The sequence below is a fragment of the Carcharhinus amblyrhynchos genome, chromosome 2 (assembly GCF_965287045.1).
Source record: "Carcharhinus amblyrhynchos chromosome 2, sCarAmb.v2.hapA, whole genome shotgun sequence".
Taxonomy (NCBI): Eukaryota; Metazoa; Chordata; class Chondrichthyes; order Carcharhiniformes; family Carcharhinidae; genus Carcharhinus; species Carcharhinus amblyrhynchos.
The window spans coordinates 12033775-12057306 of NC_137325.1; the positions used below are offsets into that span (position 1 = coordinate 12033775).

The 23532-nt window shown below is 41.1% G+C and overlaps 1 protein-coding gene and 1 long non-coding RNA gene across 4 annotated transcripts in view; one reads left to right on the forward strand and one right to left on the reverse strand.

The window, feature by feature from the left end:
- LOC145352382 (uncharacterized) overlaps positions 1–23532 on the forward strand; it is a 40965-nt gene that overhangs the window by 6298 nt on the left and 11135 nt on the right. For all 3 annotated transcript variants that reach the window (XM_080202178.1, XM_080202161.1, XM_080202169.1), the window contains exons 3-6: positions 2258–2354; positions 4488–4721; positions 17921–18054; positions 20980–21103. In XM_080202178.1, the coding sequence (XP_080058304.1) occupies positions 2258–2354; positions 4488–4721; positions 17921–18054; positions 20980–21103 (589 nt within the window). The remainder of the gene's footprint in view (positions 1–2257; positions 2355–4487; positions 4722–17920; positions 18055–20979; positions 21104–23532) is intronic.
- Positions 8578–21670, reverse strand: LOC145352396 (uncharacterized). The gene is made up of 3 exons (XR_013888538.1): positions 21468–21670; positions 9035–9129; positions 8578–8769 (listed from the first exon to the last, which is right to left on the reverse strand). It is a non-coding gene; the product is annotated as an uncharacterized LOC145352396 (long non-coding RNA).

Sequence of the window (23532 nt, forward strand, 5' to 3'; positions counted from 1 at the left end):
AAGCAGCTGTTTGCCATCACTCTCTGTCTCCTACAACTGAACCAATTTTGAATCTATTTTCTCAAATTACTTTGTATCCCGTGTACATTTGCTTTCTTTATAAGTCTATATGGGACCTTGTCAAAGGCTTTGCTGAAATCCATATCGATTACATTGACACCTCATCTACACAAAAGTAATGCCTGAACAGGGTCTTGAATCCTGGACTCTCAGATTAAAAGTCTGATACTCTACTGGCTGTGCTATCCAGGCTTAGATAAACTTGTGATTCCTATCACATCTGATCTCTAGCTGACTCCAGTCCTACATTGACTCTTAACTGACCTTCGAAGTTGTGTCCATCACGTAGCTGTTGTTAATGGCAACTAGAGATGGGTAAAACCTGTTGGCTTTTGGGAATGAACTTAAAAACTAATGTAAGCAAAATACTGTGAACGCCAAGATCTGAATCAAGAACAGAGGATGCATATTCCAAACCACTTTGGGAGAAAATTAAAGGCTTCATTCTCATCATGAGTAGAATAATCAGAGGTGCATTTACAATTCAGGATCAGTGTTCACAAACATAACTAAACAATGCTTCATTGAAACTTGTACTTTGTAATCATCACCCAATGGTTATCCTTTGATTTGGTGTGAGTAATGTAATTGGTGATCTGCTAGTCTGTAGAAATATTGAGTTAGTGACACTTCTAAATGTCAAATATATTTATATAATATTTATAAATATGTTTGGTGGTATTCTTGGACTTTGAAACGTCTATGCACCTGGCAATATGCAAACTGTCTTTATCAGCAGTAATAAACATTCAATTGATCGTAGATTTTTATGAATAAGTAGCATTGAGAATATGTGGCCAGGCTAAACAGAACTGTATCTCAGCAGCAACTAACATTGTACAAGATATTTCATATGGAATCTCATACAATACCATGCATCACCTGACTTGTCATGGGCAATGCCATGGTGAATCTGCTGGATATGTTGTATCCGTCTCCCTCGAGTACCAAGCCATTGGTGATGATTGACTTCATTGGGTTAGTCCATGATTTTGCTTGGCAAAGTATTGCAGTGGGTTGCCATTGTTCTGTGCAGTGTGACCGAACAGTGAAGTCTCCTGTTATTGCCTGCCATCAGGTGCATTTTTCAAGATCACCCTGTTTGACAGGGTTATGAATACGCCTTCCATTGCCATCAAGTCCTGTAGCGGGACTTGAACCTGGAATTTCTGGTGCAGAGGTAGGGACACCAAGCCCTGCATCTCAGCTTGGACCAGCGTATAGTTTTAAATGCTGGGCACATTTTGTGCGGTGGTGTGATCAGCAGATCCGTGCTGGCCTGATGTCACAGTCCACAATGCAATTAGTGAAGCTATTCCAGAATGCAGGGGAGTTCTCACAGTGAGTGACATTGGTGAGACATTGTGGCAATGGAGAGGGTTGTTTCTGCAGATATCTGTTTGATTAAAAAGTCTGACTACCGTGTCGATTACTATTCGATAATGCTCCTGTGAAGCCTTTGGATGTTGTTTGATGTTGAAGATGCTAGATAATACAGATTGTTGATGTCTTTCCCCCTTTGTCTGTTAAGTGACTCCCTTCACAGTTGCACAGGTATTTGTCACCCTGCTGTGTTTTACTCACGTTATCAAATCAGTGACATTTGACAGGGTCCGTCAGTAGGTTATTGAACTGCAGGTGACATTACAATCTTGTCACAAATCCAACATGGATTGCTGAAGAATGATTGATAATAGAAACTTCGAAGAATTCCTAGAATCCCTACAGTGCTGAAGGACGCCATTCGGTCCATTGAGCTTGCACTGACAACAATCCTACTCTATCCTCATAACTCCAAGTATAATTTACCCTACTAGTCCCGCTGATACTAAGGAACAATTTAGCATGGTCGGTCAACTAATCTGCACATCTTTGGAGTATGGGAGGAAACCCACACAAACACTGGGAGAATGTGCGGACTCCACAAAGGCAGTCACCCAAGTCAGAAATCAAACCTGTGTCCCTGACGCTGCGAGGCAGCAGTGGTAACCTCTGTGCTGCCTGTGGATACTGTCTTCCTTTAAATGGTACTGCCACTTATAGCATCCATTAAATTGCCCACCCTAGCTGAGAACCTATAGCTCAGCACAAACATTATGCAAAAAAAGTATGAAACAATATGTATATTTTTCATTTTAAGATATTGATCAAAGCCATGAACACTAATGATTTACAATAAACTGTATTCTTTTATCAGATGAAGCATGGAGCAAGGTTTATAAACATCTATGCAATCATGACAACAGTATTAAGCCACACGGGTGCACTGAATGTGACAAAAGATTCTTCAGAACGTAAGTGTTTTATGATACTCAGTGGCATAACTAACTAGAATCAGAACGGGTAGCTTTAAAGGCCAGAAAGAAATGTACAGCCCAGATTTTTGTTATCCCCCTGAGCTAGGAGCAGGATTGGGATGTGGAAGAATAGATTGTAGAATTAATCTACCTGTTTTAGGAAAACCTCTGTCAAAGCATCCTATTTTCTGAGTAATTTTGTATCCCCTAAAAAGCAATTTTTTTGTCGTGAAAACATCAGCCGTTGTTCCTGCTTATTTGAGAAGTGCATAAAAAGTGCTGCTTAAATCCAGATTAGGTTTGAAAACCATCATTAGGGGCTGACTAGTGATGCCCTAATCACTAGGGCATTAACTGCCTCTGCAGTGGCCAAAAAAAGCCAATCAAGTCGAGGGCTTTTAGGGATGGGTGACAAATGCTGGCCTCTCCAGTGGCACCCCAAATCCCATGAAGGAATATTTAAAAAGTAATTTCTACGCTTCCTTTTTTGGTATTCAAAATCACTTATTCCATTTAAAGGCAAGTGATGCCCTGCTTCATACAAACATGATAACAATGCCTGTTGTTATTCCAGCACAAAACAGTACATCTGTTTGTATATTAGTAGTGTAAGTCAGGAAAGGCAACATTATCTACAAAAATACACCCATCCCTGTGGTCCATAAAATAGACTCTCTGTAAAACACAATCCCTGTTTTAAATAAAAACAGAAAATGCTGGAAACACTCAGTCGGTCAGGCAGCATCAACAGAGTTGATTATTCATATCAGTGACTCTTCATCAGAGCTGGAGAAATTTAGAACTATGGCAGATTTAGTTAAATATGGGGATGGTGGTGGGGGTGTGATGGGAGGTGGGGATGGTGTCTGGGGGAGGTGGAGAACAAAAAGGAAAAGACTGATCGGGTGGAAGGCAGGAGAGACTAGAAGACTAAAGGGATGATGACATAAGGCAAAGGAGATGGTAATGGGAGAAAGTAAAGAAATAAAAGATAGAGGAAATGTAAGTTGGGGAAAAAAAAGAATCATTTGCAACAGTCGCCCAAAATCAGGAAAATTTCTGGTGCAAAAGATACAACCTGAAATTGTTGAACTCAAGTTTTGAATCCAGCAACCTGGAGAGTGCTGAACTGAAAATCAAGTAGAATCCAACAAACTTCGTCTGGGCCTAATGGTTTTAAAAGAAAAGTTTAAACGATTTACCCCCAGAATCAGGTCTCCTCTGATTTTGGCTCTTCTGCCCACAAGGTTTACCTAGTGGGGAAGTCACAACGGCTTCTGTCCTCAGGCGCACTATTAAAATAGTTGTCAGACCCCAATGAGCCCATCGGGGTAGGATCTGTACATTTAAAGAAATCCCCCCCACTGGTTTCTGACTGGTGTCCGTCATATATGCCTAGGAGGGTAAGTGAAAGTGGAGTACTGGGAAACCTGGTGCCTGGATGCAAATGACTGTGGTTCTCTCCCAGTCTAAAGTTTAGCAGTGACTCCAGTGAAGCAGCAATATTGATTAACAATCAGGTGATCAGGTGTTGGATAAATAAATATTTCCAGCAACCTGGGCTTTTTTTCCCCCCCAGACTGGCAGATCAAAGTTACCCCTGCATTCTTTGTACTCTGATGTAAAGGGGTGGCACAGCGGCATCGTGGTTTGCACTGTTGACTCACAGCACCAGGGACTTGAGTTCGATTCCTGCCTTGGGTCACTGTCTGTATGGAGTTAGCACATTCTCTCTGTATCTGCATGGGTTTCCTCCAGGTGCTCCAGTTTCCTCCCATAGTCTGAAAAACATGCTGGTTAGGTGCATTGGCGCCGGAGGAATTTCACAGTAACTTCATTGCAGTGTTAGTGTAAGCCTTATTTGTGACCAATACATAAACTTCAACTTTAAAGAGTGGTTTAGTTAGCCTCTCTGAGCGTACATCTCTAGGAGGAACATGGACAAAAAAAGGGAGAAAAGAAATGTTTTTAAAAAGTTAGGCTAATTTTCCTTAATTTGATATTCGATCATTGGGCCTTTTTCTTCCATTATCTATAAGCCTGTTCAAAATATAGCAGTTTATGTATGAGCAGGGTGATGTGCTTTTCTTTTTTGCAGCATGAGCTGGAATTATTTTCTGCTTTTGTCAGAGTTGAACTGAAGGAACACATGGGAAAGCATAATGAAGCAAGGCCATTTCTGTGCCACTTCTGCGGACGGACATTCAAGTACAGACGACAAGTTAATAAACACCGCAGAAAAGTCCATCAGAAGACAAAGGAGAAGAGAGAAAATGATATAACAAGTAAAAGGCACGAGGGAAAGGAGGCTCAGGTTAAGACAAAGAAGCCAAGCAAGGAATTTGTCTGCAATATTTGTACCAGGTATTAATTTGCCAAACTAAATGCCAAATATTGCTTTTAAACTGTGATTGTCTCTTGAAGTATGGGGACATTGGCAAAGGAACATCTGACATCTTTACCTGTGTTTTTGTCATTTCAGGTCACCATTTCTTTCTTTGTTCTTCCTGGTCTCCCATTCGCTTCCTCCATACACTACAACAGATTCAAATCTCAGTGTGTATACCCTGCTCCGTAAGAAGTCTCACAACACCAGCTTAAAGTCCAACAGGTTTATTTGGGCAGTAAACCTGTTGGACTTTAACCTGGTGTTGTGAGACTTCTTACTGTGCTTAGCCCAGTCCAACACCGGCACCTCTGCATCATGTATATCCTGCCCCCTCATAGGAGTGGGAGGAAATCCCATTCAACCCATCACTATTTGCGAGTGTCAGCCCACAACATGTTCAATTTAAAATCTTCAGCCTCGTGCTCCCACAGCCTCAGATACCTAGAGTCTTAGATGTTTACAGCATGGAAATGGGCCCTTCAGCCCAGATTGTCCATGCTGCCCAGTTTTTGTCATTAAGCTAGTCCCATTTGCCCATGTTTGGCCTATATCCCTCTATACCAATCTTGCCCAAGTAACTGTCTAAATGCTTTTTAAAAGACAAAATTATACCCACCTCTACTACTATCTCTGGCAGCTCATTCCAGACACTCACCACACTCTGTGAAAATATTGCCCCCTGAACCCTTTTGTGTATCTCTCCTCTCACCTTAAACCTATGTCCTCTAGTTTTAGACTCCCCTAACCTTTGGGAAAATATGTTGACTATTTACCTTATCCATACCCATCATTATTTTATAGACCTTTATAAACTCTCCCCTAAGTTTCCTATGTTCCAGGGAAAAAGAAAATCCCAGTCTAACAGCCTCTCCTTTTAACTCAAACCATCAAGTCCCTGTAGCAGCCTAGTAAATCTTTTCTGCACTCTTTCAAGTTTAATAACTACCCTTTCTATAATAGAGTGATCAGAAGTACACCTGTCCCTACAAGCCCCCACTAGGCCAGTATCTCTTCTTGAACTTTATGGTTCTTTGATGCTTTTTTCCTTCTTGTCCACCCTTTCCCATCATTTACATTAGAACTGTCAACTGGCTGACTTCTGACTTCTCTCCCAAAGGCCCTCAGCTTCACCTCCTCATCAGGCCCAACATTTTGTCCAAGCTTTTAGCCATCCCCCAATCTCAGCCTCCGTGGCTTCAAATCTGCTCCCCTTCTGTTTTTCTATCTCCATTCTTAAAGCAGGTATATTAATACAAGTTGTTTCTGATCAGCAGTGTGTTTCATATCGTGGTACATGAGAAATGTATTGTGTTCATTGGAAACAAACATTTGGGCTTAATTTTAAAACGTTTTCAGCTGTCCCTCATTTAGCTCTCTTGATGTGTTCCTGAAGAGCTCCGTACTTGACAAAAATCACTTTTGCCAAAAAAAAAACAAGTAATAAGGTTGGAATGAAAACAGGAAATGCTGGATAACTCAACAGCACTAGCAGAATCTGTGGAGAGAAAAACACAGTTAATGTTTCGAGTCCATACGACCTCAAAAACTTTAGAAGGCTCATATGGACTCGAACCTCAACTCTGTTTCTCTCTCCATGGATGCTTTCAGGGCTGCTGAGCTTATGCAGCAGTTTCAGTTTTTATTTCAGACTTCCAATATCTGCAGTACCAACTTTTATTTATTATACTAAGGTTGGGGTTATGTTCTGACTTCTAATTTTTACATTTGAAAACCTATTGGCTGCTTTGAACCTAAACCGGCCTAAAAGCCTGCTTACTAATTTACTCCTCTTACTCACTTCAACTCTAACTTTGATTCTTTCTAACTTTAACTCATTCTACTTTCTTTATGGCGGCATGGTGGCACTGTAGTTAGCACAACTGCCTCACAGCTCCAGGGACCCAGGTTCAATTCTGGTCTTCAGTGACTGTGTGGAATTTGCACATACTCCCTGTGTCTCCGTGGGTTTCCTTTGGATGCTCTAGTTTCCTCCCACAGTCCAAAGGTATGCAAGTTTGGTGGATTGGCCATGCTAAATTGTGTCTCAAGAAGTGTAGGTTAGATGGTTTTGCCATGGGAAGTGTGTGGGGTTCGGGAGATGGGGCAGGGGAGAGGGCCTGTGTAAGATACTCTATTAGAGAATCAATACGAATTCAATGGGTCGAAGGACTTCTTCCGGACAAGAGGGTTTCTATGATTATCAGTCACTATTTCCCACCTGGTGGCCACTTCCATCTTCCATCCGCTTTGTTTTTACTTCAGATTTCAAGCATTTTCAGATTTTTAATGTTTAATTCCAATTTCCATTGATCTTAATTACAAAGTCGACTGGAGCCTAAGAGGCTGCTGGAACTTGTGTTTTTATATAATAGATGCACGTTTTAAGAGATGTTGTTAGTAATTTATAAAATGACAAGTTGGTGAGATTGCACTTGATTACATCCAGCTAACCTTTCAATAAGATGATGATGATTTTGCCACAGTTCTGGGACTCTGCAGCTTTTATATTGCTGCTAGGAATCAGATTGCTTTGTGTATTGTGGTTATTCAGCAAGATGTGATCTTTGTCAAAGTCCTCAGCATCTGCTTGAGGACTTGGCTGAGAAACTGCTTCCGCAGTTTGCTTTTTGTAAGAGATTGTGATAATTTCTGAGACGCAGAGTTCCCAGGTTGGTGTGTCCATTTCCCGTATTAATGATCAACTTGATGACTCTATCACTGAAGAAATACTTTGCCCCACAGCTTTGGAAATATTGTGGGAATCTTCTATTTCAACAGCAACAATGTAAACCAAACTGCAGATGTGTTAAGACCTAAAGTCAAAATTGCCCCCTGTTTGTTGCATTGAAATCTATTTTTCCACCTTTGTGTCTGATCAGCTGGAAGAATTTAAGCATAAAGTTACTCCCTTTTGAAATTGGCCAGACTGGGTACATATTTGTACGTATATTTGTGCTGCAGAACTGTATGACTGTGACATCACTAACTACAACAGTCACAATTCAGAAAAGAATTCTCTTGCCAGGCATGGAGTACTTTACATAAATAAAAAGGCTCCATTGTTCTAATTTCCCCAGACTAATTCGCCCCAATGAGTTAGTTTCCAAATGTGCAACAGTCCAAATCAGGTCTGCTGTGACACTCTGGCACTACCAACCACATTTGGTGCCCTTATTTCAGCAAGTGGGTAAAGGTCAGTTAGTTTAATTGTTGTCACAGGTTAATGCACACGGTTGATATGTCATTAAGTCAATGATTCTGACACAAAAGCAACATTTGTCACAAACGACTAATGATGTACATGGCAAATCAGCCTCTTTTGAATGAGCACTGGACAGGTTTAATGACTCAAATAATTAGCCTGCATTAAATCACAGAGCTGTTGAAATGATTGACATAATAAGTCATTAACTTTATCGCTGGCATTTATTTATCAAGTTATAATATACTCTGCCCTGCCCCTACCTCAATTTGTAGGGAAAACAAGTGTCATTACGCCTGGTGATTTAATGGTAGTGCAGTCAGTTACAGCAGCAACTTGTGTTGTCAACAAGTACTGAGATGGAGATTCATTTCTAACTGAATCTAGCCAGCCGTAAGGGAGGTGCTCAGTGAGGGTGGTTTGGGAGCTGGGAAGCATTTCCTTGCAGCTATGTCAGAGCACTGTTGGCAAATTCTCTGGAGCCTGGTGCTTGTTTATCTTTTCATCACCACCTCCGGCGATCACATGCTTCCCCCAATAAACTGATTGCGTGTGCCTCGAGGGTGAAAACTATAACATAAACTGATTTGTTTAAGTTTTGTGTTTTTATTTAAATATACACCATGAGTTGCCCTCGTCCTTTTGACAACTGTCCATCAAAATCCACCCACTCTTAGGGTCGTCAATCTTCTTTGGTCCTTGCTTTGTACAGTTGGGCTTTCGGTTTATTTTCCTCGAGCTCTTTTCAATGCGCATTCTTCCAGGTCTCTGTACGTCAGCGTAACAGTTACTCATTCACATTCCCCTGCTGTTGACAGCTCCTTGATTACAGTAAGGAAGTGGAAAAAGAGCCTGAAAGATTTCAATAATATCACTGCCAATCCTCCAAGACAGAGTGTTTCTGTAACTAAGAACCAGGTCAGGAAAACATTAGGAACTTCATGCCCCGAGGGGAACAATTGCACCATAATGATTCTGCGGATTGATATTTAATTATGCTAGTCACTCTTTCTTGGGTGCAACTGTGTCTATTGTAAACTGGTGCCAAGTGGTGCCATTTAACTAGATCTCAGTATGCTGCCTTACCTCACTTATTTCGAGCTGTTCACTCATTTATGTGGAACCTTACAAGGCTGGGAGGCAGCAGCACAGCCAGGAAGGCCTCTCTCGCATTCTGTTGCCTGTTGGGGTAAGAGTAAGCACAAGATTTGTATCAAATGGGTTTAGTGTGTGACACTCTTGCTGATCAGAAATGTCGCTTCTAATATTTCACGCTATGTTGACAGTCTAAGATTCAGTTTAATGCCCAATTAATAAATAATGTGAAAATGTGTAGGGAGAAGTGATGTTTCTCAAAATATACTACAGCAGTAAATCTTAAATTATATCCTTTTACAAACCGGCACAAAATAAGGATTCCAATTGTTTATTACTGTTAGAAAAATAGATTCTCCTATTCACCATAAAAGCGTGCATTTATGCAGAAAAATGCCTCATGACACGGAGAGAATTCTGTTTCTAGAAACAACATGGGCAGTAAATCATGGTGGGATATTTAGAAGAGGTGACTGAAAGCTTTGTTGAGAAAATGCGTTTTAAGAAAGAATTTAAGGATGGGCTACTTGGGCTGTTTCTGGGCTCTATATCATCCCTGTATGCCAGAGTAGAGAGTTGGAGAGATTTCGAAAGCAGGTTTGTGAGAATGGGGGTGGTGGGACTGAAGGTTACCCAGTGGAGGCACAAACAGAGGAGGAAGAAGACAAGACTGAAGGATGCAGGAAGTGGGTGATGGAGGTTGAATTGGTGGTGTGGGAGCAATGCCATGGAGGAGATTGAAGATGAGGGCGAGGGTTAAACTTGGTGCATTGGCAGATAGGGAGTCAGTGTAAATCAGAGAGGATTGCAGTGATGGAGGAACAGACCAGAATACATTGTGCGAATTAGAGTCCATGGAAAAGGGAGGATAGAAAACTGGCAAGGGGGATATTAGAAAGCTTGAAGCTAGAGTTGACAAAGGGAGGCCACTGTGCGTGGAGCATGGTATGGTCAATTAGGTGTAATGTCATGGATGGAAAGCACACAGACATTAGAGTTACAGGGAATGTGATTTTGATTGATTTCAGTGCAGAGGGTGGCAGAGTGGTTAGCATTGCTGCATCACAGCACCTGGAACCCAGGTTCAAGTCCAGCCTTGGGTGATTGTCTGTTTGGATTCTGCATGTTCTCCCCGTGTCTGTGTCATGCCCTCAAATGATTCACACAAAAATAACAAAAAGAAGTATGTATTACAGTCAGTCAAAGAGTTACACGCTCTGTAACACACCTCACTTGATGGCACATGCTATATTGTCATTTGAGGCTTAATGCCTTTTCAAATTACAGAGAATATATTCTCCAATGAGCTCAACAGAGTGAGTGACAGTATTTGCAAGGGTGAGATTTTCAGCCTGGGTGCTCTGGGGAATGGGAGCCTCTGTCATTTGATTCCCACTCCCTTTGGCTATGCACTTTGCCCGCAATGTCAAAGGTATTATTGAAACCTGAGCTCTGCCGTGGCTGTGAAATTATCCACCCACAACATGAGTGATGAACATGCAACATGCAAACAGGCTTTGCTGGAGTCTTTCATAGTCCTATCCATTGTCATTAGATGATGCATCAAAATGCAAGTCATGTGATGTCTAAATATGGCTTTCTCAGTGATGGTGTTGGACAGGCCAGAGTTCCTGAAAGATAAACAAGATAAACCATTTCCATAGCTAGCTTATGAAGTTAAAAGTCAGTATTTACTGTCATGCAGTAAAAGAGTGGAAAGAAATGTTTGAAGTAACAATTACTTGGGCGGGCGTTTTGCTGTTGTGCTTTTTTTTTGCATCAAGATGGCCAATATCTTGACCACATGCATCATTTTGACCTGCCTGTATCATTTTCAGGAGTCTTCCCTTCCAAGCAAAGATAGCAAGTTTCCTTTGGTTCACCTCCCTCAGTTTTACCCTTAGGGTTCCATCAGTAAAGCAAACAGTCCTTCCCTTCTCCTGACTCTCAGGTGCAGACTCTCTCAGAAAACTCCAACCCAAATGAAATGCCAGCGAATATTTAATTACAATCGGAAGTGTAGATGGCCCTTAAAGATGAGGTGGCTGCTGTTCTTTTACTGTTCCCTGAACATCCTGCCCTTCACAATCTCCATGCCTCCACCTCCCAGCAAAGACCCCAAGCAACTGTGAGAATGACCTAACCATGGAAAATGCTGGCTGTCCCCTGTTCATCCAGGTATGGGCTGTGCATTAATGCAGGCATGGTGCATTCCTAGATCTACCTCCACTGCAGCTGTAATGGGAAATCAACCGCTTTACAATCTTTTCCAAAATAAATTGCAAAGGGTTGAAATTCACCCATTAAAATCATCCAAATAATTTTGTTTTTGTAAGAATACTCCAGTGAAAGATCCAGATTGCTTCTTTGCAGATTGTGTGACGGAGCACTCATTGAGGAAACTGCTAGCTAACTTAAAAATTGGCATCTTGGGTTGGAGTTGTTGTTTACTGCATCCCAGTAGAGGGCAGCAAAAGATAGATATTTCATGTGCTCCTTATTACCTCCACCTTGATCTGCACATAATCACTTCTTCCATAAGACTTCAAGTTGTAGTAAAATTGAAAGTCGCTGAGTCCCAAGTTAGCCTTGGTTTTAAGCTACACCTGGTAGAAATCGGTAAACAAATCCAGTGAGGAATTTAGGAAAACTTTGCCCCCAGAATGGTGAGAATGTGCAGCATGAATTCATTGGAGATATTGAGGCCAAAAGTAACAGTGCATTCAAAGAGGAGGCCACAAGAAGGAGAAGGGAATGGAAGAATGTGCTGGTAGATGAAGTAGCGTGGGAGAAGGCCTGTGTAAAGGACCAATGGAACAAATTTTTTTAAAAAAACTTTATTCTAATCCAATCAAGTCAAATTAAAGCCAATTCAGAGTCCCAACAAGTTGGGATATTCCCGATCCAAGCTGACAAGACAGGGCTCTCACCTCCTGTCTTGGGCTTGATCTACATGATCCAAGCTAATTGGAGTAGGTGTAGCTCCCCCTCCAAGGCTTGATCTTATTTGCATCTTAACCAAAAGGCTGAGATGCTGCTTTAAAAAATTGCTTCAAATGAAGCTGAAATGTAACCTAATGACTTCAACCAAGTGCAGCATGTCAATACTGCACTTGATCTTAGCCAAAAGGCCGAGAAGCTGGGTTAAATGGTCTGTTACTGTGCTGCAATTTCTATGTAATAAGAAATTGACTTGGGACAATTATTCAATAACTTCATTGAGTGTTAATGTAAGCCTTACTTGTGACTAATAAATAAACTTTACTTTTTATTCATGAACCATGGTATAAATTTGGGCTTTCTAGAATTTTTGCGTAAGAAACCAAAACTTCTAAAACCTTTTTATCTATTTTTATAATTGGTTACAATGTTTATTGTCCAAGAAATGTGTCTTCTATAGTATCAAAACAAGTTGTGCTTTAAATTTTCGTGCCTGTCTCATTTACACATGCTTTGTTAGCAGGAATCACTGGTTAGTGATCAGGTGGCAGGAGTCCTGACTGATGCCTCCTACTCTACCCTTGGGTTGCTAAGACCAACTATAGTATCCATATTATCCCTCTGATTGCAGTCAGCTTAAGGCACAGACTGGGGATTGGGTCCGGATCATTTGGCTTGGTGCAACACTGGGTGGTGCCGTAAGCAGTAAGACAGCAAATTATATCTTTAACTAAAACATTGAATAATGTATAGAATTAGCAAAGTTTTGGGCCACATGTTTACAGAAATGTTTGGCAAACAAACTGAACCAATGCAAAACTAATATGGTAGCACCAACATGGAATTAGAAAGGGAATTTATCCTGTGTTTAAATTTGTTCTATTCCAATATTTATCCAGTAAAATCACATTCCCTGTATATTGTCTTTTTGTAGGTTTTTCTGTGAATTTGGAGTTTATACTAAGATTGTACATTTGCACCAGATTGATATCTCACTTTCAGACTCGGTGATACACCTGGCCTGTTCTCCTGCGTTCTTCATTGAGCCAGGGTTGATTCCTCAGTTTAAATTTATTTATTAATGTCACAAGTGGCTTGCATTAACACTGCAGTGAAGTTACTGTGAAAACCCCCTAGTCACAATACTCTGGTGCCTGTTCAGGTACACTGAGGGAGAATTTAGGATGGCCAGTGCACCTAACCAGCATGTCTTTCAGATGGTGAGAGGAAACCGGAGCACCTGGAAGAAACCCACATAGACACAGGGAGAACGTGCATACTCCACACAGGGACTCAAGCTGGAAATTGAACCTGGCGCTGTGAGGCAATAGTACTAACCAGTTTGATGGTCTTGGCAGAGTTGGGAATATGCTGGACTATGTGGTTGCTGTTATGTTGATCTTATATATGAGGGTGTCCCAACTTAAAACACCAGTTCATAATGGTTTATACTTATTTGGATTAATGTGAGATCCAACCCAGTGAGGAACCACCAAAGTCTTTATGTAAACAATTAATAAAGAATGTTTATCAAAATAAAAGAAAAAATGTGACAAGAAAGACTAATATGTACTATGGCAATTAATATACACACAATTTTATCTGAAGTTACTTCTTGTTCCCAAAATATACTCACTTTCCTTGAAATTTCTAAGACTCCCCTTTATCCAAACAACACCTTCTTTAGTAACTTTAAGTCAGCTCATAGTTATCACATAATACAGTTTAGATGACCAGGACTGGAAAACCGTCTTTTGCTGGTTCAGCGAAGGTAGGAAACTGCATCTTTTAGAGGAGAATATCTGAAATCTGCCTTGGCTCCAAATGTGAGATGGACAGGCCTTCATGACTCTATTTAGAGGTGGAACTGATCTTTCTAAAGATTCTGGCCTGCCCAGCTGTTGTATGGAAAACTAGCTTCTTTCCCCAAAGAAGGTGCTAGCAGTTATACTGTTCAGCTGCTTTGGCGTGCCATCTTCGGCTATCTGTCCCTCAAATTTCTTGCCTTTGGACATTATCGTTGGTATAGCTCCACTGATCTCTGATAAACAATTCTTGTTGTCATGGCAATTTGCACCTCAAGTTCTCTATATGCTTGCTATACTTATTACTGGGTAATCGCATCTTATTATTCCACTAGATACCTGCTAGTTTTGTTACTTCTGTTATTTTCACTTCAAACTCAACTGTTAACCTCATTAACTTCTGCAAATTCTTAACAGTTATAGATTGTGGTTGACTACAGTTCTGTGTCTCATAGCACCTCAATGATTTCCAGTTTTGAATTCATAGACCTGTTCAGAAGTTATCTCATTTAGCACAGTGGTAGTGCCATACAACAGATGGAGGCTATTGTCAATATGAAGTTGGGACTACAAGAACTGTCTAGTGGTCAGTTGTGATGTTAGTGTCCCTTTAAGAAATGCTTTTTTTAAATTATGATCTCTGCAGTTCACAGCCCTAGGTGATGTCATTGGTTGGAGGAGAAATTAAACAAAAACTGTCTAGCTCAGGCGACAAGGACTGTTTTTAGTTTTGTTTTTGCTGCAGTGTCAGAAGTCTAGCTGAAAGAAGTTTTTCTCACTTTTTTTTGTTTTGAAAGTTTTACCAGTTAGCTGAAAGCACAGCTTATTGCTCTCCTGCAGTAAAGAATCTATGTTTTTGATGTTTTGGGAAGCTGATGACTACAAGCTGCTCTGAGTTTTCAAGATCGTTTGAAGTCAGCATTCAACCCAGGGAACTGGATTCTGATATTAAGTGAACTTTTGCCAGTGCAGTGATAAATTGTTTAAAGGGCCTTGTTTATTGAATTTTGGTTCGAATTGGAACACATTAGAGATATTCGTTAAGAGTTATATATTGTATCATTGTTTCTTGTTGTAATTGATAAAAGTTCTTGGCTCATTTTCTTACAATACATGTTAACCATATTCTTAAATAAACTTTGTTTGATAAAAGCTCCCTAGTGGGTCATTTGAATCATACCTGAAGTGAAACATCTCATGCTTATCCTAGCCAAATTCAAAATGCAAAACTTATGACTCAGGCAGGCTTCATAAAACGCTTTGGGATTTCTGACCTGAACCATTACACAGTTCTACCAATACTGTCCTGGACAGTTGCACCTGTGACAGATAAACTGGTAGGGACAAAGTCAAGTAGGTTTTCCCCTCTTGGTTCCCTCACCACCTGCCACAGATGCAGTCTAGCAGCTGTGACTCAATCTATATTTTTAGATTTTGGTCTGTGTTTTTAACAGTTAACACCTGTGGGGGTGAGGGGATTGAGGTTTACCTTTGACTGGAGATTGTAATGTTTTAAGTACAGAATCCTTAGAGAAACCCAGTTGGGAGATGTTAACTGGTCTCATAGAATAGTTCAAGGGCAGTGTGAACTGCAACCCATGGTAAGCAATGGCTCAGATGCCTCAGATTTGGAGGTTGCAGCAGAAGATTACTAACTTTGTGCTACTGGGGACATTGGAGTGGCACGGTTATTAGCACTGCTGCCTCACAGTGCAGGGACCCGGCTTCAGTTCCAGCCTGCACATTCTCTGCATGCTCCGGTTTCCCTTCTCAGTCTAAAGATGTGTAGTTAGATTGGCCATGTTAGGTTGCCCCTTAGTGTTTCAGGATGTGTGGATTAGGGGGATTAGCATGTTAAAAACGTGGTTTTATGGGGATGGGGCCTGGGTAGGATGCTCTGTTGGAGAGGCAGTGCAGAGTCAATGTGCCAAGTGGTTAAAATTTGGAGGTCTGGTCTTGGAATAGCTTCCAAGATTTTAAGAGAAACTGAAAGGAAACTTGCATTTGTTTTGACAAATTGAATTTGGACACAAATTTTCAGTATCTTGAAGAATCTAACCAAACTAAATCTGATTCTGAGATTTTTTGGGTATTATACGCTTAGTTTGAATGGTTGAAATAGTAAATGATCAGGATTTTTACCAGTAGTGTTTTAGGAGAGCTAAAAATGCAGATGAATACAATTTATCTTAAAAAATAATGTTTTGGATAGTCCACATTAATGGGAACTTTTTACTACTTTCATGTTGCTTATCATGTTTGACTCATGCCTAGTTGCTTTCCTCTAAGATCCTAGTTGAATTGTTATATTCACCATTCACTTTTTGAAAAGCAATTATGAGGAATGATACATCGGGACTTTGACTAGACTTTAGTATGTATTTGATTTTAAAAAAGCCATCTACACGCTATTCTCTGCAGATTATAAAAGGTGGCAATGTGATTCAGCTCCTTGATCTTTGCCTCTATGCTGGTTATTCATCAAACTTGTATTTACTTAATAGATTTGATGACTAAGGTAACAGATCTGAAGGTCAGTTTACAGTGCAGGGTTAGTACAAAGAATGTCAGCCTTGGCTCAGTGGTATCACTCTCACCTTTGACTTAGACGCTTTAAGTCCCATTCCAGAAACATGAGCACATAATCCAGTGCAGTAAAAAGGGAATGTTGCACTGCCAGTGGTGCCATCTTTCAGACGAGACATTAAACATGGATATAACAGATCTCATGGCCACTATTTGAAGAAAAGCAAAGGAGTTCAATTACTAGGGGGCATAGGTATAAGGTGCGAGGTTTAAAGTGCAAGGGTCAAGGTTTAAAGGAGAGGTATGAGGTAGATATTTTATACAGAGAGTAATGGGTGCATGGAACTCATTGCGGGGGGAGGTAGTAGAAGCAGATACAGTAGTGACTTCTAAGGGGCATCTTGACAAATATATGAATAGGATGGGAATAGAGGGATATGGTCCATGGAAGGCTAGGGGGTTTTAGTTAAGTCGGGTAGCATGGTCGGTGAAGGCTTGGAGGACCGAAGGGCCTGTTCCTGTGCTGTAATTTTCTTTGTCCTTTGTTCTACAGATATCCTGGCCTTTTATCCCTTGACTATAATTATATTGCTGCTTGCGATGGACATTGTGATGTGTAAATTGCTGTGTTTCCTACAATGACAATGATTCAAAAGTATTTAAATGACTATCAAAAGATCCACATTTTTATAACTTATTTCTTTTTTTCTCCTCTTCTTTACCAAAGTCTTTATAGACTTGCAGTACTTTAGATGTTGTTTGTCCTGTGATAGTTTGCCTAAGTGATCATCATTATTTGGGCAATAGATGCTTAAGTTTACATGATTATTTGATCCTTTATTTTACTCTTTTAATGGGATGTGGGTGTTGCATTTGTTGCTTGTCCCTTTATTGCCTTTGAACTCAGTGATTTGGTAAGCCATTTCAGAGGGCACTTAAGATTCTGGGCCTGGAGTCATGTGTAGGCTAGAACGGGTAAGGGTGGCAGATTTCCTTCCCTAAAGGGACGTTAGTGAAGTGGATAGATTTTTATAGCTTCATGATTATTATTATTGAGACCAGCTTTTATATTCCAGATTTTATTAACTGAATTCCGATTCTAACAGCTGGGGTGGGATTAGAACACGTGTCATTCTGGATTATTAGTCCAGTAACATTACCACTATACCATCATCTCCCTCTGCACCAATCTTGTGGTCACCTGGTATCTAGATATACAGTTAATGTTAGAGATTCATTTTCATTCTACCCTGGAATAGTGGTGTCATTATTTGCAGTAATAAAAGATTGAAGTCAAACATTCTTGGATGGCAAGTTTAAAATAGATTGCAGATTGAATGTGGGAAAGCTGATTGTGATAAGATGTCTGTAAGGATCATTTTTCAGTGCTGTTTCGACACCTTGGGGAAATTTTGCTATGTTAAAGATCCTGTGCAAATGCAAATTGGTGTTGTAATGCTGCTCTTGTTAATGTTAATGATTGAGTTCTCAATTTTATCTAGTGAATAAGGGTTAAATAAAGCAGTGCTTATTAAACAGCACTAAACAATTGTAACCTTGATGTGAACGAGGAATAATGGTGACAAATCTGTTTCCTTTTGGACAGGAAATGCTCCTCCAAGTTGGCACTCCAGAGGCACATGGGAACACACACTGGTATAAAGCCATTTCATTGTCAGCACTGTGACTATAAAACCAGATTAAAGGCTTCATTGATACAGCACATGAGAATTCATACAGGTAAGAATAATGTATCACACAGACAAGAATTTTCTGCTGCCTCACGCATACTATAAAATTCTGTCAGGTTGTTGCCCCAGGAGTAATTTCAAATGATTTTAAGTGTGTGGTTACCTCTTGTTCAGTTTTGAGGTTCCAGCATTTTCTCTGCAGTCTCCCCTGTGGGTCTGAAAACCTGAGCACCATCGTTTGCTGTAAACTTTTTATTCAGTAACAATAGAGTTTGGAGATTTTTGAGATGACTTTGAGAATTAGTCTGATTACCCCTCCCACATCTCACCATGAAGCGGAGCCTGATTTGACATTTCCTCTCCCCCTCCTCCCCCCTCATATCCCCAATTCATGAAGGGTGCTAGATAAATGCAAGCTTTTGTTCTAATTAAAACTGGAATGGCGTGTGAAAGGGAAAAAGATGGTCAAATGCAACTATACAGACTGGTTAAATCACTTGCATATCTTCACAATTTCCAATACCCTCCTGTCTTCCCAGTGATGTGGGTTTACGAGGTAGTGGTCAGGAGATGATTGTGCCAATCAGCAGCTATGGGATATTGTGGCCAGTGGAGGGATGAATTTTGGCATTTTGAAAGAGCAACTATAAATGACTTGGGGATTGTTCTTTCCTGGAGTGGGTGCAGAAGGAAGTGAACTTGGAATGGAATGGGGGATGTAGGTCACAAGGGACACAGAAAGAAGTGTTATTGTTAAAGTTTATTACTTAGTGTCACAAGTAGGCTTACATTAACACTGCAATGAAGTTACTGTGAAAATCCCCTTGCCACCACACTCTGGTGCCTGTTTGGGTGCACAGAGAGAATGTAGAATGGCCAGTGCACCTAACCAGCACGTCTTTCTGACTGTGGGAGGAAACTGGAGCACCAGGAGGAAACCCACACAGACAGGGGAAGAACATAACAGACTCTGCACAGTCACCCAAGCTGGAAATTGAACTGTGAGGCAGCAGTGCCAACCACTGTGCCACCCACTACAGAGGCTATGAGATATAGCAAGTTCGATGGGATAGTCTTGAGTGAGGGTAGGGTATGGAAGGAAAAGATGACAGAGCAGGTGAGCAGTAAATTCAAAACAAGATGAAGTTTGAGTACTATTTCAGAAATATGATTGATGTGTTTTCTTTATTTTAGTTTTGCAACTTGAGAAATTTACATTTAACAGGTCTTCATTTTGTTTTAACTTTCCTACATAACTTCAGAAAGCCATATTTTAGTTATAAGGTAAAGGTAAAGTGGCCATAGTCTCAGATCCCCATGGGCTGTGACTAGTGATGATTTAACCTAAGGATCACCACACCTCAGGCAAAGGGCAAGGTTGAGAAGGCGGGGCCTTCATAAATAACTTCAGCTGGTGTGGGAATTGAACTGGCAATGTGGGCGTCATTCTGCATCACTAACCAGCTGTCCAGCCCATTGAACATAAGAACATAAGAAATAGGAGCAGGAGTAGGCCATCTGGCCCTTCGAGCCTGCCCCGCCATTCAATAAGATCATGGCTGATCTGTCGTGGCTCAGTTCCACATTCCCGCCCTCTCCCCATAACCCTTAATTCCCTCTCTTATCAAAAACCCATCAACCCGCGTCTTAAAAATATTTAGCGAGGTAGTCTCCACCACTTCAACGGGCAGAGAATTCCAGAGATTCACCACCCTTTGAGTGAAGAAGTTCCTCCTCAACTCCACTAAACCAACTCCCAATGTTTTATTTATAAAATGCCATGGAAGATCAGTTGTTATGATAAAACACTCCCTTTAATTGAGGGAGCATTATTTTTGGGAAGCACACAACTTATCTGCTCTCTTCCTCTTACATCATTTGTTAGCTTCTTTGATGAATCTCTGTTTATCTTCATTTGTGGGATCCAGGCATCACGTTGTTACCCATTCCTGGTTGCTCTTGAGGCTATAAAAATTAGCCACCTTCTAGAAACACCACAGCCTATGTAATGTTGGTATGCCCATGGTGCTGTTATGGAGAGAGGTCCACTTTGACCCAGTGACATGGATTGGTGATATATTTCCAAGTCGTGATAGTGTGTGAATTAGAGGGGTGTTTGAAGGTGCTGATGTTCCTTTGCACCTGCTGCCTTTGTTTTTCTAGGTGGTTGAAGTCTTGGGTTTGGAAGGTGTATTCAGAGAAGCCTTGGTGAGTTGCTGTAGTATGTTTCATATTTGGTGCATGCTGCATCCACAGTGCGACAGTAGTGGAAGGACTGTATGTTTAAGATGGTGACTAAGTTATCAGTGAAGTGGGTTGTTTTGTCCTGGCAAAGAAACAAGATCTCTCAGCATCCAGACTCTGAAGAGCTTCGCTGTAATATTGACATATTGCAGGAAAATGGTGTCAGATTTCTTGTGTTGGGGCTGCCCTCAAGTTTTAAGAGTATCCCAATTTTGATTCCATGAACGTGATGCATCTCTTTCAGACAATGAAGATTACTCTGTGTGAGCTTTTGAGTTACTACATAGATAATTGCAGTGTATATTTTAGTCTGTCACCACTGAGTCTTTGCAGCACAGTGCGAATTGAGATTCTGAATGTTTACTTCTCAGTTTTACATGTGGGGGAGGATTGGGATTGGGAAGGTACAATATGATGTGTTAATATAATGCTTGCACTGTGGTCAAGACTTGGGAAAGTGCAAAGGACAATAGAAACTGGAATCAGTAGCAAGGAAAACCAGCAGGCTGAGCTAATACTACTTGTGTTAGAGACCCACTGAATGCCAAAGTTCTGCCCATCATATTCTATGCAGAAAGCACTTGAAAACGTTTAGATTAAAATGGTTTGAAAATCTGTGCTCCAGAGGAAGGAGAAATGGAAGTAATTGTTTAATTTTTGAGTTGAGCGGGGGGGTATACCTGAATGAGGTTGCTTTATTTGATACATTATCTTTTCCTTGTCTCCAAAGGTGAGAAACCCTTCAAGTGTACAATCTGCCAATATGCCTCCATTGATGCCAGCTCTCTAAGGCGGCATTCTCGCACACATTCTACCGAGAAGCCTTACAAATGCCAGATGTGCTCCTATAGTTGGTGAGTGGGTACACGATCCATTAATATCACATTCCTGATCTTATTCACCTTTCCAATTCCATAGCCTAGGCACGCGCACCTTCACCAAGTAAGGGCCAACTAAATCACAGATTCTTGGAGCACATTTGTCGCTTTGTTGTAACTTTACATTTCTTTGTGTACCCTTGGCTGAAACCAGAAACTCTAGACTGGAGTTTTTGCTGAGTTGGGATGGCTAAGGAACACTTTAAGAAATGGACTGTTGGTCCCAATTCTAGGATTCCTGATCCCATTCCCATGGTTTCCAATTTTCCAGAGTGCCTTTTAAAGAAGCAGGCTGGTTTGGGTCTCGTTAATTTGGGTAATGTAATGTTGAAATCCATACTTGTTGTTGAGGGAGGCCAAGCTCTACGTCTTCGCAGGAATGATTCAAATCTTGCTGGTGGGCTCTGCAGCAGCCTCCTCTAACTTGGTGAGGGCGGTTATTGCTTCCATCCTATCCCCAGTCTGTGCTCATGTTCACTTGTATGTAGGTTTTGCCTGTATGGGGACAAAAGGAAGAGATGTGATCAGAGGGGACGGTGCAGAGCTTGGGTGAAATGCACGTTCTTTGTGTGTGGTGTTCCCTGCCCAGAAAAGAACAAATTGGAGGTGGAGCAAGTAAATAGGGCGGTAGCATTGTGAAAGTCTTGTTGAGAGGGAGTATTGATATGTGTCCCCGCTAATGAATGTGAGAGATCTGTGAAGAGAGTAGCTGTTTAAATACCTATGCCATGCTGAGAGTTTGATGGTGGATGGAGCTGAGAAGGACTTCCCCTGGCAGAGTGGGTGAGATCATTCATCCGCTCCCTGCACTAATGCTGCTTCGTGGGCAAATGACAGCTGCATTGACTTCCTGGGCAATGGTCTCCCAGGCCGGGGAGGCGAGTTTGATGTGCTTCTTTGAACCATCCCTAGGGTGGAGGATGTGCCAATGAGGGTCTCAGGGGTCTTAGGGCTGCCTTCTTCTGGAGGTTACCCACCTTTTCCTCTGGATTCTGTACATCCTACACAGTCTGGTGAAGACAGGCGGGCTGGTGAGTGACAGGAGCCTGCTGGACTAGTGTTTAAATGTGGCGGCAGGTCCTTCGACTGGCCAGCTTAGGCCTGGTGGATGAATCAGCTGCCAGGTGACCTGGAGAGGACATTGCCTGTGCATAATTAATGAAGTTCCGAGTACAGAATCTGGGCTGGGATCCTGCTGTTCTGGTCTGCAGGATAGACGCCCCTGGAGCCACCCACCACTGTACTTATTCTCAGAATGGGAGAATTCCATTCCAAGTGTTTCATTATTTTGCCAGGATGGGCTCCGTCCCAGTTGCTGTAAGTAACTTTCTTTTCCATTGCAGAATTCTTTTAATAGCCAAATAAAAATGTTGCTTCCTTTACCCTCCCTTCCAGTTTCAGCTTCAGTATATTTTTCAGGCAATGACCTGTCTTTCTCTGCAAAAAAGTAAAATCTTAAAGGAAATTAAAGTAAGCAGTTGCATGATTATCATGAAAGCAGGAAGGAAATGGAAAAGAAACAGAAGGCCTCATAACATCCAGACTCTGCGGGGCTTATTACAGTGTTAAATATTGCAGGGAAATGGTAGATCAACAGCACTTAGAAATGTTTTCCTGCAGTATAACTTGTATTTTTCTTTTTGAGAATCTGTTTAATTTATGTGTAAATACTAGGTCCATCGTTCAATGCATTGTGTGGAGTGACATTGCCCCATGCAGAACAATGTTTAGACCCTTGTTTCTGACCAGTTAGCTAGCCGCAGTCAGAGTGCCAGAGGAGGAACTACAGGCAGCATAACTTTAGAAAGAGGTTAGGAAGCATTCATGGCGTATGTTTTGCTTTTCCCGTCATTTGACTTAATTGTTGTGTATGCATCCAGCTATAATACCTGCCTACTGTCGACATTCCAAACAAAAAACCTAGGTTTAAAATTACAGTTCTTCATTTTGAAATTTCATCTCCAATAACAGCTTATTTTAATTGCTGAGCGGATGAGCTTCAAAATTGTTTTAGAGAAAAAAAAGCTTAATGGAAAATCACAGAATTGTAACAGCACAGAAAAGGCCATTCAGCCCATCACACCTGTGCTGGCTCTCCACAGAAGCAATTCACCTTGTGTCAGTTTCCCACCTTCTCCCTGTGACACTGCACATTCTTCTTTCTCAGATAAAAATCTAATTTCCTCTTGAATGCCTCGATTGAATCTGCTTCAACACACTCTCAGACTGTGCATCCCAGATCCTAACCACTCGTTGCATGAAAAAACTTCCCCTCCTGTTGCTATTGCTTTTTTTGCCAGCTATTATAAATTGTGCCTCATGCCCTTGATCCTTCCACCAATGGGAACGTATTTTTATCTATCTACTCTGTCAAGATCCCTGATGATTTTGAATATCTCTAACAA